Here is a 12,830-nt window from a genome sequence, read left to right as displayed (position 1 = left end):
TTGGGCAGCATCCAAGAAGCATTTTCGCTGAAATGAAGGAGTGCGGTAATGAAAAAAAAATGATTAGTGTACCATACAATACATGGTGGTAGGCACATGAAACGTGGACCAGCATTTCAATGATAATCCCAAAGAAGCAGCAAGAAATTCCATTACTGTGTAGCTTTTTTTCCTCCCACCAGTTTTGTGAGAATTTTTGCACTTTTTAACTCTGCAAACCAATTGTATAAAAAACAGCCAATGATCGGTCCCTTCCTTTCAATGTTAGAGTACTATTTGAATTTTCATAGTATTTCAGTATTTCACATTACACAGTTAAACATTTCCAACAGGCATTACCAGGGCCATGCCTTTTTCTGTTACTGAACCTAAAATCGATATCTATGAGACATACATCACATGACAAAGTTGCAAAACCATTATCATGCCACACATATATAGTGAGAAGTGAAAAGGAAGCCATTTGGGCTTCAGCCTGTGTTGAATATAGTCTATAAGGAATACAGTAAGAATGCAAGACAAGATGCTGTAGTCAGAAATGTTAAATTTAGATATTTATCAGTCACAAGCAACAATTTTCATATTCCATGGTTTATGCAATATGAAATGTGGAACTGTTCACTCTATCTGTATCTGTTTAGAATAGCACTAAAATACTAAATCTTTTAAATTATTACATTTTCATGCAACTGTGGAAGGAATTTGACAGCTCAACTGTACTCAGTATACATTAATCAGTTCGTAGGTTTTCAGTTTAAAATGAATGTTTTACTAGTAGGTCTAATTTATAACTGTAGAGTTGTTTGAGCTGACCTGAGATTAGATTAGAGAGTTTTATTGTCATACTAGCCATGTACAAGTATACAGTAGAAGGAAATAACACTCTGAAAGGCCTTGGTGCAACATTACAGAAGTCAGAAGATTATCAGCTAATTGCCTGCCTGCCTACTTTTACCTTCTGTTTGAATTCCTGAGGTCTGCTTAGGCTTGTTAACTCATTGCCTTGTTTTAGCTCAGTACTCCAGTGTTTTTCTCAGTAGAGACGAGCAGTCCATTGGAAACACGGGCACATTAGTGGCCGGAGGAGGGAAATTGGGGTTTATTTTAAATCCATGGGAATGAGAGAAACAGTGTAGCTACTGAATCTGCATAAAGATCTTTGATATAGCCACTCCATAACTCTCGAAGGTTGTAATCCTGTAGTCTTTCTATAGATTTGTACCTCCAAAAGAAGTGGTTTGACCTCATTTCAGATTCAACACCATTTGCTCCTCAATCAGATCTTATATACAAGAGGAGCCACTGCTACAGTCTCAGCCTAAGACACTAGTATCAGATGGATTTACACTTTTCCGTTACAACTTCAGAATGTTGCACTTCTCTATACGCAGTGGTTTTCAGCCTTTCAAATGTTTGAACACCAAGACAAAAGAGGTTTTTCAGAGCAATATATAGTCACTAGATAAAAAAAAAAAAGATTAACAGAATCCTGTCTTTAAAGGCTGTTCAAGAGTATTGTGTGAAACATTTGTGAATTATTCTCACGTTTCCCAATGGGCTGTGGGAAAAGTCTGCAGATGTCAGTCAAATCGCCTCTTTCTGTTAAGCAATCAGTTTTTGGCCATGTTTTCTGCTGAAATGTGCCAGACTCTCTACCAAAGCTAGACCAGTCGTGTTACAACTTTTTTTATCAGAAAGTGATTAAAGTCCCGCAGTCATGAAATATAAATGTCTAAATAGAAGAAGACAGAAGAGACTCTGAAAATTTTATGGTATTTACTGCTATTTACTAACTTTTTTATTTGGAATGGTATGTAGAGAGCAATATCTGAGCTTTAAGGCCATTAGGGCATAGACACAGTGCCAACCTAGGTCAGATCCATAGGAAACAAAGCAGTTCAAGCATGAAGAAAAGGCAGGGTTTTTTTTGTTTCACTTAATGCAGGATATTCTACTCTCTGATATAAACAATAGAGAAAAACAACCACTTCCAGCTGACCAGTGACAGAGATCTCTTTGTGTATCTACAGTCCCCAAGCCATTTTACTCCTGTTGTTGAACATACTACAAAAATAGAACAAGTGCAAAAGTTAACCATGGTTACAAAAATCAAATGATCTTTTGTATGTATTTGTATAAAGTCTCCTACTGATGACTACATCGACAAAACAAATCTCTTTTGGAAGAACGCTGTTTTCTACAAAAAAAAAAAAAAAAAAAAAACACTTCAAGCTACAGCATCTAAAGGAAGGTCAGAAATCCACCTTAACATAAATTAACAACATGATTTCATTTATATGTACACTTTTACCTGGATCAGCCTTCTCTTGCTTGTTCCTACTTAAGCAAGACAAGCGACACATCTTCAGCGTGTCACATCAGCCCGTCTAATGCTTAAACCTGTCGCTTTCCATCCTCCTACTGTGAAGACAATCCCAGAAGCTTCCATAGGGATAAAAACACACCTCAGGTTCCGAACCTTGAGCTCCTGTCTGGCATTACCGTGACCTGAGTTCCTGCCTGCCTGAGAAGAAAAGTCATTCTGGGCACAAAATCAGGATTTGATGAGAATCATTGCTGATGGTGTGAATTTGAGAACTTGCCTATGACCTTCCATTTACTACTATAATAACTGAGGCTTGACTGTGAAATTTAGAAACCTGTGTGTCAGGGTGTTTATATTGTCCTGACTGTGTGGCCTTTTTCCAGGACTGTTCCAGAACAACAAAGCGGATGGAGGCCACCCACTGTCCAATAACACAACTCACAGGGATACCCACATGTTAGCCCAAAGAGAAACTCCATATACACTCTCTCACCAAGCTGCAATGTTTCGTGACATTTGTTTAACATGACAGCTCAATTCCTTACAAACTTATCAGTCTTACTCAGTATCAGGGGTCACAACACCACGTGAGCCTAACTGCTGACCTAGCAATGTTCTATACAACCACAAGACCAGTGAATCAGACTTCTTTTTGTATGCACTTCATCACTTGTGGTAATGGATTAGAATGGAGCCCTCTTTAATCCCCATAAACACTCAAGACTTACGGGAACATTTCTCCCACTCAGTCTATGCCTTTTCTCTAGAGAATCGCTGTCCTGCCTAATCCAGAAAAACATTCTCTAAATTCGTATGTAGGGTTTTTCAAGGGTATATTGAATAATTAAGGGTCCTTACCTACCGAAAAGGATTACTTAGGACCCTTTCTTAAAGGGAAATACAGCTGTAGCATTCTACATAGAAATCTTTAAGGGTTTCTGCAGAAGGAAAACTAAAGAACCTTTATGAGTTTCAGGTTTACTAACGGTGTATTAAAATAAACCCAGTAGAAGACAGCAGCTCAAATAAACCCTAAAGCTGCAAAGCCTGCAAATGACCAGTGGCTAGTTTAGAATAGCAACACTATGCTGTATCTGCTATGTGTTTATGACCACTGTTACCCACCCTGGATATAATTAGCCAGCCAGCCCTAATTTACACCTAAAACCTTCATCATACTGTGTTTAAAACAAATATAAAAACAGAACTCACCTAAAAACCTGTATTTTTGCATATGCTAATGGATTTAAATAATAATTTTAGGCTATGATGTCAGTCTTTTAACACAAAAAAAATTTAAACTTAAAAAATTCTATATTTAAAACTTAAACAAAATGATCGGCAGTTCCATCTTAAGTCACTGCTTTTTCCTGGTGCGGGATGTGGTGGATCCGGAGCCTATTCCAGGAACACTGGGCGTGAGGCAGAAATTCACCCTGGATGGGAAGTCATTCCAGCTCAGGGCGGCATGTACGCACACACACACACCCACCTTCACACGCTCATTCACAACTAATGGAAATTTAAAGACCTACTGGAATGTTTCTGGGAGGTGGTGAGATTTACATTTACAGCATTTGGCAGACACTCTTATCGAGAGTGACTTACATTGATCTCATTTATACAAGTGAGCAGTTGAGGATTAAGGTCATTGTTCAACAACCTTCCGATCAGTCATCCACAGTCATCTTAAACACTGAGCTCCCACATCTTGTTGGTAAGAGATCAACGCAGACATGAAGTGAACATGCAAAACAGCCACATGGCCAGTAGTCCAGGACCAAACCAGGGACTCTAGAGCTGTGAGGTGGCTATGCTACCCGCTCGTTTACTATGTTGCTCTCAATATACTAATAACAATATACTCAGCTAACAGAGAATGGGACCACAATATTCTGTGGTGGCTCAGTGTTTAGGGCTCTGGACTACTGATCTGAAGGTTGTGAGTTTGAATACTAGTACCACCAAGCTGCCACTGTTAGGTCCTTGAGCAAGACCCTTAATGCTCATCTGCTCAGAAACAGGACATGGGAACATCCAGAGCATAGAAATACAATACAAGTGACAACACAAAAACAACAGAACACATCAAAATCAAACATCTTGCCTTGTAAATAACAGCACCCAGACAGTGCAGTGGTAAGCAAGCTTATGACAGACCGGCCAAAGCCACAACTCCGTAAACACAGGAATTACCAAAATCAATCAGCATCATCTTACCTCGAGTAAGATTCTTAACTTTATCTGCTCAGATCAAATGTATGTCTATTTGGACAAATACATCTGCCAAAATGAGTAAATTGCATGCATGTGTGTCTCTGGCATTTTGTGGATATATATTTACAAAAAAATACTTCATGTATATTTGATGAAATGAGGGCTGGGTTGCAACAGCATGGCTCTGACAACATGCTGACAAATGGACAGCTTTTTTATTGAGGCCAGGCTCAGTCCACATTCCATTCATATTCCAGATAAGCTGGCTGTTGTGCCCAAAGCATGTAATAGCACTTAGCACCCAGACCACAAGACGCAAGGAAGAGAAGGGTAAGGTTTTATCCAAAAACAACAATATGCTACCAGGCATATTAAGAACTCATTAAGAAACATTAAAGCATCAGGTTCACTTTCCTGGTCTGCCAGCAAGAGTACTGCCAACCATAGTGATAATCAAATACCCTGTATAGACTACTAGTCAACAAATCGATCAATAACTGACAGTTAAACACGAAAAAAAAAATTGCTGGTTATCAATGAACATAAATGATTAATAAATGGTTAATAATAAAATTAAGATAAAACTGAAAATAATATTCCTGCAAAAGTAAACTAAATATTTGTTATTGATTAGGGCCATAAGATTATGCTCATTTGTTTATTAATGAACATAAATGATTAATAAATAGTTCATAATAAAATTAAGATAAAAACGAAAATAATATTCCTGCAATAGTAAACCAGATATTTGTTTTTGACCAGGGCCATACTGACCATAAGAGTATGCTCATTTGTTTATTTCCTTTTTAATAATATGGAAACTTTTTTTCTTTTTTTCCCTTACCACCCAAAATATCCTTCCTTCCATTATTCCACTGAGATAAAAAAAGAAGGATGTGCATCTTTATGCCTGTATCCTCTTTTGGTGCCTCCTCAATCTTTAGGCAAGAAGAAATCGCAACAATTTTCTGTTTCTTTTTGTCAAATTCCAAAAACCTGCTTTGTTAATAATTTCCTATGCTTGCAGCTAGTGACCCTTAGCTCTTGTGAGTGCTCTTAGAGGCTTTGGTAAACCTGAGCAGCGTGCCTGAGGACATGTTCTGTCCTTACTGACCTCTTGCTCTGTTTAGGTTAGTCAACCCTGGGGTGTCAGACTGAGCTGGAGAATTCAAAGCATATACACCCAGGTGTCCACTCCCGCCTGCCGAGAACCCAACGGGACCTCCTACATAGCAGAACATTAAATCTGTGACAAATCAGTGAAAACAAATTCACACAGACATGGACATAGACAAAATGGCATCTGTTAGTCAGAGGGTCTCAAACACGAAGCGCACTCCTGTGATTAACTGCCTCAGTGTCCATAGAGTATTGCCCCAAACCCACCCCCTCGCTCCTTTCTTTCCTTTGTCTGATATTTAACATAATGCACTGAAGTTTGGCTTTTAAGAAGTCTGGAAAATTAACTCAAAATGGGGAAACTGAGTGCTACAAAAAAAAAATGACAGACCACATCAGAAACAAACATCTTGCCTTGTAAACAACAGCATCCAAACAGTGCAGTGGTAAGCAAGCTAATGACAGACCGGCCAAAGCCACAACACGTAAACACGTGAATGACCAAACTCAATCAGCATCATCTCCACAGAGACCATCTTGCACAGCCTACATCACAAAAAAAAAAAAAACCATTTCCTGTCATGACCAACACAAACTTAGTCAGATATTAAACCAATTTTTTCTCAGAGCATGACAGGGAAAGATTACATCACTGAAACAGCCAGTCACAAACTTCTGAATCTTCAGACAAGTCTCTCAGATCCTACTGAGTTCAAGAGTACCTCCATATCCACTGTACATGCTTGTCATCCTTCGATTAGTTCACACCAAGGGAGAACGGTTCTTCAGGTTGTTTTGGAATGACCTCAGCAATCACTTTCAGAGAGAAATCAGTGTCCTGGTATGCTGCTTCATTCTCTCCTCTGATACTGAAAGCTTTGAGAGAGAGAGAGAAGGCAGGGAGAATGAAACAGAGGCTATTCCAGGAAAAGGGAAGGCTCCATCTCTCTCTGCCTCCTCCCTCTGTTTCCTGTATGCTTCCACATCTGACATCACGCTCTTCCTGCCTCTCCCTCTCCCAGCAAAAGTCCCGAAGCTTTGTCCCCTGATAAACACCCATTCAGAGTATCAGCAATCAGACATCACTTCACTCTGTTGAAGAGATTAATTTAGCCCAGGAAGTATTGAATTGACCTAAAAGTCTGGCGAGATGAATGAGTCAAACTTAAAATCACACAAAGTGAAACGGATTTCATTCACTCAAGATCAGCTCAGTTAACATCAGAGAACAAGTGTGCTATCAGTCGGAACATTTACGCAAACATTTCAAGTGATAGACTGAGCTCTTGCTGAAGCCATAACAAGTTGAGATTCATCACAGATGCTAAGACAAAGTAAAGCTTTATCATCATCTTTTTATCATCACATTTAGGGCAATTCCTCATTCGTCATACAGATGTGGTGAAAGACAGTAAGTTTACTACAACCAGTCATAACATACACACGCTCTACTATATTATACTCCTGTGCCAAAGCTATACAGCAGCTTCAATGTTATGACATTATGATAAGGAAAGCTAATATGCTGATTAGACCTGTTATAACTATGAGAGTTTTCCTGATGAGTAACTGCCATATAAACAATTGTCATTTATGATTAAATGGTCTTTTCTGTTGACTTTATGACCTTGTGAAGAACAGCCATATAGCATCTTTGAAAACAAGCAAACTAATTTTGTCTGCCTTTTAGACTATAAAAAAGCAACATGGCATGTTGCAAATTAAAACATTTCATATAATTTAAATATATAAACCCTATTACTGAAGTGCACAGGTGTTACGAAACAATAAGCAAAGTAACACCACGAATGTATAAGTGAAAAATATTTTAAATGAATCATTAAACAAATAATGTACTGTGGCAACAACATAATCATCTCTACAGTGGCCCGTAAATACAAAACACGACAAACCAAAAACACAACAGCACACAAGAAAACTAAACAACCAAACCAAAAACACAAGAGCTAATTTGGAAACATGATCGCAAAACCAAAACAACGACAGCATTAACTCAAAACATAGCGTTTGGTGGGGTTTTTGTTTGTTTGTTTGTGATTTGCTGTTGCATTTTTTTGTTTGTTTGTTTGTTTGTTTGTTTGTTTGCACTTCTGGGCCACCGTACATTTCCTTGTCATCTCCAACTTTTAGAGACAGTAGCTAAATTATCTCCACACAAATGTAATAATGATGAAATAATGATGAAATGAAAATGTGGTTGTGAGGTGAAGTATTATACTCAAACATGTTCCAAGACATTTAATTCAGGGTATACTGATTTATAAACTACTGAATGCTACGAGCAAGCGTTTAAATATGTATATATATGAGCAACGTTGAGTTGTGTACAACGTTTATGTTCTTTGAAAAGTGTTACAGTAGGGCCTGTATTTGTACTGACCATAATATAATTACATTATAATTATAATCCATTATATTACATTATAATACATTATAATTCCATTATATTATAATATAAATAAGTATGCTACTGAAGACCACAGGTATTGATATAGATATATTTATACAGCTATAAAGTATATCTATGAAGATTTCTATGAAGATTTCATAGGGAGCTGTTAGTGAGTAGTTTGTTATATGTGAGACTGAATCTGGAGAGGAATTGAAAAAATCCAGCTGGTAATAATGAGATTAATGACCGGAACAACATTTTTAGTTTAAAAAAAAAAAAATACACAGAGTTTGAAAACTATATGACTAAAAACAGACTTGTGGACATACATGCTCATCACGCACAGACAACACAGCCTGAATGAGAAGACAGATTTATGTATATACTGTATGTGTATATGTGTGTGTGTGTGTGTGTGTGTGTGTGTTAGTGTCTCAGGTTAGGTTTAAGCTTGTTACTCAAGTTTGCTGTTTGCGCTGGACATACAGATGTTTTTATGTGAAGCTGAGTGTCAGGGACACACTCAAGAAACACCGCACTCTTTAATTAGAGCATTCTTTACACTACTACACTTTAAGATAAGATAAGGAATGTAAAAGGTGGCTACTGTCAGGAAGTCATCATGACATAAAAGACAACAGTCTCATGCCAGTAATGCAGTGCTGTCATTACATCTTGACAGATACAGCTGCAGGCGTGCATATATATGTGTGTGTGTGTGTGTGTGTGCACATAAGAGAGGGAGCTACAAAAGCTTGAATGACTGGATGTATGTAGCAAAGCAGGTTTACATGAAACAAATTTACCTAAACGTCTGTCTAACCGTTTACTTTTTGTGTGTTAGACAGTGTGATGTTTATTTTATATTATATATAGCCAAAGGTATAGCAAAATAATATGATACATAACTACACAGACAGAAATGACTAAAATGGGACCAGAACTGCCAAATTACTCCATCTGATTTTAACATCTTTAAAAGTAGGTTGGAGGTGTGTGTCTGAGCTAAGCTATGTTCTTAAAGTGATCAGAAACCATTTCGCATTAGTTAAAGCATTGGTATTTTAATTATAATACTGTATTGGGCATTTCTTTCTTGTGTTGTTTAGTGCAGATATCCTGAATACGTCATATTACCGCTGAACTCTGGGTCCTTTCTCTGGCACTCAATTGCCATTTTTCACATCAGTTTATTCAGCTGACATCAAAAATGCTGCCTGTGCAACCCGCAATATACAGCATGCTGGGTTCATTTCCTGTAGTTCAGGGGCGTCCAAAGTCTGACCCCAGGGCCAAATGCGGCCCGCGGCTTCTCTATCAGAATGTGTGATAGGTGGACCGCTGGCCAACACGTTACATAACATTAATTTCATAGCATTTTTGTCCTTTCACCTGATGATGGCAGCAGACTGTGTTAACACATTTAGCTAAAATGCAAGAGCCTTTTTTCTCTTACTACACCTGCAAATTAATTTCGAGAATGATATTTAGTCATGGCTACAGACAAACGTTTGGAATCCACTAAGCATTGAAAACCTTTCGTGAATTCTTGAAAGAGTCCTAAACTACGTAAATACCCTCAAATTGAAGCTATACCAGCCCTCCGGGGATTTTGATGGCCCTCTTTGAAAAAAGTTTGGACACCCCTGCTGTAGCTGGTCTAACCAGGGTTGGATCATGTTCTCATAAATCCAGATTCCACGTATATGCAAATTAAAAGTGCCTCCAGCCAAACATATGCTCCCCTCTTCACTTTGTAAACTACTGTAAAAAGAGTCAAGCAACAGTTTTTAAGATGGTGAGAGGCAACATTGTGATCGCTACTGGCTAGGGTGTAACAATACAGCATGTCATATTGTTCGACATGACGCTTTTGGTTTGCTACGGCTGGGTAAAAAAAAAAAAAAAAGTGTTCTCCTGAGAACACTGTATTTCACGAGCCTATGTGCTAGCTAAAAACATGAAGACAGACACACTCTCTCTCTCTCTCTCTCTCTCCCTCTCACTCTGCTGCTTTAAGACTCAATTCATTTGAGAGACTTAAGACTTGATTCAATCCTGGACAAAGAAAATAAGCACAGCTATGAACTCGAAGTTTTATAGCTTCAAGTATGAGACTCCACTCGTTATAGAAAAAAACAAAAGCACAGTTTAACTACTGAGTTATGTGATTTCAGACCCTTGAGCCGCACTAGCAGGGTTGCCAGGCGCTAGGTTTTTCTGCTAAAATGGGCAACTTGGGCTAAATTCGAAACAAGGTTGTGAGTGGAGAAATCAGTTGGTTAAGGCAAAAAGACTTATGGAAAAAATGTGTCTTCCTTTTTCTAATATCCGAAAGTTCTAGGCTAGTTTCAGGTCCTTCTTTTTTTTTGCAGTAGAGTTAGCTGGTGAGAATATTTTGCTGAGATCTGACAACCCCTGCACACCAGTGAATGCTTGACCAGAGCGCTAATGTTTATTCACCCATGTTTAATTTTGTTACATTCTAATGCACAGCTTTTGTTTCATTATGTGCTGCTAAGAGTCTGAAAGAATCACACACACACACACACACACACTGTTATTATTAAGTTTCAATTATTGCACTATAATTATTGTAATGTTGACTGTTTTAATCAAACGAAAATGGAAACCTAAGGCACATGTTCAGGCAATGCTCAATTTTGCTGTATTGAACATGTATTTTATCGAGACACCACTATATAGTTGAATTTTGTGTATCGTTACACCCCTACTAGCGGTCGATGTGTGCCCACATAGCTAAAGACCTGTCGGAGTCCCTGCTTACACAGGTATTGTATAACCTACTATACCAAATAATCTTTTCCCTTTGTCTGTCATGCTGTAAGTGCACTCCAGCTGCCCGACGTGATGCTGGTATGAGACCCTGATACAATTCTGCTTATTATACCTCACCATCCTGCTGTTGTACATAATCTTCCCTGGCTCTTGTACAGACTTGCACTTCTCAAGAACTGCTGGTGTGATTAAAATCTGTCTTATTCTCATCCCAGGACTTTGTTTACAGTTGACGCATTTTATACTCAACCAACAACAAAAAACACATTTTAATGTAAAGCCAGACTTACATTGTACTAGTACACTGTATTTTATCTCAGGGACACAGGACATAGTTAAAGGCAACATCAGAGTTGTTGGGGACTGAGAGCAAATGAAAAATAATGACGATTTGTTTGCATTTTGTTCCTTAGGGGTGCCAGTTATTTGGCACATTTATTTTTGAGTTTTAAAGGTAATAATAGTAGATAAAGTTTTGTCTATTGTTTGAGGGGAAAAATTGAGTCATTGTGTGTAATGTTTTATGTTTGCCAATAATTCTGGAGGCCACTGTGACTTAGTTACTCATATGTTTGCTGCACGTGGCAGAAGACATTTTGATGATGTACATGATATATCAGTAACGCCTCTGCTGCCACGCAAACACAGATGCTCACGTGCAAACATGCATCTTAACTCTATATTTATTTTAGATAGCATTGAAACAGCTGCCGTGGGTACACTACAAACAAAGACCTGGCCCGTGCAGTCCCATCATGCTCTTTATTCTGTGTCTCACAGTCCATTAACAAGCAAAACAAACTGTCCATATATGGCAGAGTTTGGCTGCCAGTTTGGACCGAATGGCAAACATAACCTCATTCTCATTCACTTTCCAACACGTACAATTATCCAATTTTTATAGAAAGTTGTTGAAGACATGGTGAATAAATTCCTCCTGCTAAATTATGAGATGGAATGCCTTTCGAAGGCCAAGGTTTATCTTTCGAGAGGAGGAGGACGTCATTGACTTCCCTTCATCGTAGTGTGGCCCAGTGTATAAACAGCTGGGTGGTACATTAGTCGTGTTGTAGTACATGAGACGTGATATATGGAGATTATTTACAACATCATTCACACTGTGTTTCAGTGATTTCTACCCATTTCTATTTCATATTCTACATTACACTCATTACAATGTAAAATTTGTTGCAAATTAGGCAATTCAGAGCTTTTAATACCTGTTCCTTAGTGTTATAATGCCCAATAATAAACCTTATATGAAAAAAAGAGTTTGTAGAAGATCACTGTTATGTGACAGGCAGTTCTCAGAGATGTTTTACCAACTTGCTGGAATATGTCATTTCTTCAGACTGAGTGAGAACATGACTCCGTCTTTATACACCATCAGAGCTTCTCCGTCAGTGAGAGTAAACAAAAGGCTTTCATTATTCTCTCTGCTGTTCTCCATATTTAGCTACCTCACTAAGCTACTGTCAGGTTTGTTTAGATTCAGTAGGGGTGTGGTGTATCTCAAACACTACGGGCTTTTAGGTAAGCCAGACGAGCACTTGGAAATACATCAACATATGGAATCAAATCACAGCCATTTCATGGGGACTTTAACCCCAATGTGAAAAATGATCACTCTGTGTATTAATTCAGAGAATTTATAGCTCTAGGAGGAAACCCAGAATTGTTCTTCCATTCAACTGGACTACGTCCAACTGCGATAATATTCCTGCAATTAATTAAAGTGAAACTGTCCTCTGTGAAGGAAAATTATGCTTACACTCATTGGCATGTGAAAGGAAAATCTGAAGGCGTAAAGAGAAAGATAGAACATTTGACCAGCTGCTGACGATGAAGTGATAGAGTTATAAAGAATAAATCTAGAGGATGAACAAAGGGGAGTGTTGGGGGTTTTGGAGACATCACCAAAGGGATTCTTATCTGCGCAGCCACAGCTGTATTATC

The 12,830-nt window shown here is 38.2% G+C and overlaps 1 protein-coding gene across 4 annotated transcripts in view; it reads right to left on the bottom strand.

Annotated features, from left to right (window-relative positions):
• Positions 1-12,830, bottom strand: part of ripor1 (RHO family interacting cell polarization regulator 1) — a 76,363-nt gene that overhangs the window by 34,026 nt on the left and 29,507 nt on the right. Inside the window, exon 1 of one of the 4 annotated variants that reach the window (XM_026927220.3) lies at positions 6,385-7,946. The exons of 2 other annotated variants lie outside the window; for them this stretch is intronic. In XM_026927220.3, coding sequence (XP_026783021.3) covers positions 6,385-6,412 — 28 coding nt within the window. In that variant the 5' untranslated portion in view covers positions 6,413-7,946. Of the gene's footprint in view, positions 1-2,311; positions 3,154-6,384; positions 7,947-12,830 lie in introns of those variants that run through there. One more of the 4 variants, XM_053234829.1, reaches the window with a different exon arrangement.

The sequence above is a fragment of the Pangasianodon hypophthalmus genome, chromosome 6 (genome assembly GCF_027358585.1).
Source record: "Pangasianodon hypophthalmus isolate fPanHyp1 chromosome 6, fPanHyp1.pri, whole genome shotgun sequence".
NCBI classification, from domain to species: domain Eukaryota; kingdom Metazoa; phylum Chordata; class Actinopteri; order Siluriformes; family Pangasiidae; genus Pangasianodon; species Pangasianodon hypophthalmus.
This window is presented reverse-complemented; position numbering and strand designations above follow the sequence as displayed.